Source organism: Limulus polyphemus, unplaced genomic scaffold, assembly GCF_000517525.1.
Source record: "Limulus polyphemus unplaced genomic scaffold, Limulus_polyphemus-2.1.2 Scaffold15358, whole genome shotgun sequence".
NCBI classification, from domain to species: domain Eukaryota; kingdom Metazoa; phylum Arthropoda; class Merostomata; order Xiphosura; family Limulidae; genus Limulus; species Limulus polyphemus.
The window spans coordinates 3,825-5,446 of NW_013680968.1; the positions used below are offsets into that span (position 1 = coordinate 3,825).

Genomic DNA, 1,622 nt, shown 5'->3' on the forward strand with positions numbered 1-1,622 from the left:
GCTCCAAGATCCAGAGCTTTAAAAAAATAGGGGTTCAAGGCTGCAGGGAGCTCCACGATGTTAGATTTCTCACATGAGCTGTAGTCCTTAAACCATTTATCACAGCCATACAAGTAAGTCATCAAAGTTGGATAGAAAATCTATCGTACAGATTGATGCTTCCAACTACTAGTTTATATTGGCTTCTACTGAACACGTATAGGTTTGAATCCAACTTCAAACAAACAAAATAATTAGGATATCAGCTGTTTTGTTCTAGACTAAGGAAGCTATGAATGTCTTGTTGTAACACGGCATTACAGAGTTATTGTGAATGTTTTGGTGGAATTCAGTGGGGAAGGACCATAACTAAGGAAGCTATGAATGTCTTGTTGTAACATTCATGATAATTCTGTAATGCCTGTTTTGATGGAATTCAGTGGGGAAGGACCACACCTCTTTCAGCATGATGGTGCCACATTGATTGTAATGTACAACAGTAGTTTGAGATAAATAACATTCAAAATCAGTACTGGCTTCACCTGGAACCCTTATACGAATCCAACTGAATCCTCTGGGACAGTTAAATTTTTAGAACATCACATGTGGAACCAAACCTTAGAATACAACAACCCAGATGTTTGGAAACAGCTGGTGGTAAGTGTTATCGGCAGTGTCCAGGCTGTTCTCAATATCAAAGACTTCAAAATGGAGCCCAATGAAATTAACATGGCCCTTTCCTCTTCAAGATATATGTTTTAATAATATATATATATTTGTCAATCTCTGATTACACATTGTTAAATGAGAAACAGGATGTTAGAAATCCCAATTCAGCACTTTTGGAGGCCGGAAATACTCACCGTTCCATCCCTCGCAAGAAGGATCGAGTCACTTTTAACATCCCTATGAATTACTCCCTGGGCATGAAGAAAGGCGAGAGCCTTCAGGCATTGCTTGCAGACAGTGGCTATCTGGTCCTCATGAATCCTGATCACAAGAGATACATAATAACTTACATTAGCAAATATTAGTTTTTGTTGAAGGTTGTTCATGATTATTTTACATAATGAAAAACATAATTACCAGCTATTAAAAAGTATTGAAGTAAATATTATTCATTCAAAACTTTTTGTTATAAATACACTATTTACAGATTCTATATTTATAACATTAAATACAGTTTTAAAAATCTACTTAAGTTTTAAAAGTACAATAATACTCAGTTTAACGCTCAGGAAGGATTTCTGAGAACAGAGCTTTAAATGAATCGGCTTTAAACAGGGTCATTTTAACATTACATATATGGAGATATGTAACTGAAAGCATTGTTTCTTACCTGTGTATGATGTATAAGTGTTTTATTTAGGCACTGGTAAATTTCATGTAAATTAATCACTACAATATCATCATCACTGGAAAAAAGCAAATTTTTTATTAGCCTTCAATTTTGTTTGGTTACAGATCCTCCTGCAATGCCCATCTGTCACATCCTCTCCTTTAAGGATTTGTCAATACATGTAGTTCTCTCTTATGTTTACGACTATATTAGTTATAACCAATAGACAGACAAGGTTTTTGTCTGTCAAATGACGTATTATATTATGTACAGAGATTTGTAGATCGCTTCCTAAGAAAATGTT

The 1,622-nt window shown here is 34.8% G+C and overlaps 1 protein-coding gene across 1 annotated transcript in view; it reads right to left on the reverse strand.

Moving 5' to 3' along the window:
- LOC111084257 (serine/threonine-protein kinase PAK mbt-like) overlaps window positions 1-969 on the reverse strand; it is a gene marked incomplete at both ends in the record, with an annotated part of 4,554 nt that extends 3,585 nt beyond the window's left edge. Inside the window, one exon of the mRNA XM_022381021.1 lies at window positions 843-969. Within this exon, the coding sequence (XP_022236729.1) occupies window positions 843-969 (127 nt within the window). The remainder of the gene's footprint in view (window positions 1-842) is intronic.
- Window positions 970-1,622: the final 653 nt, after the last annotated feature.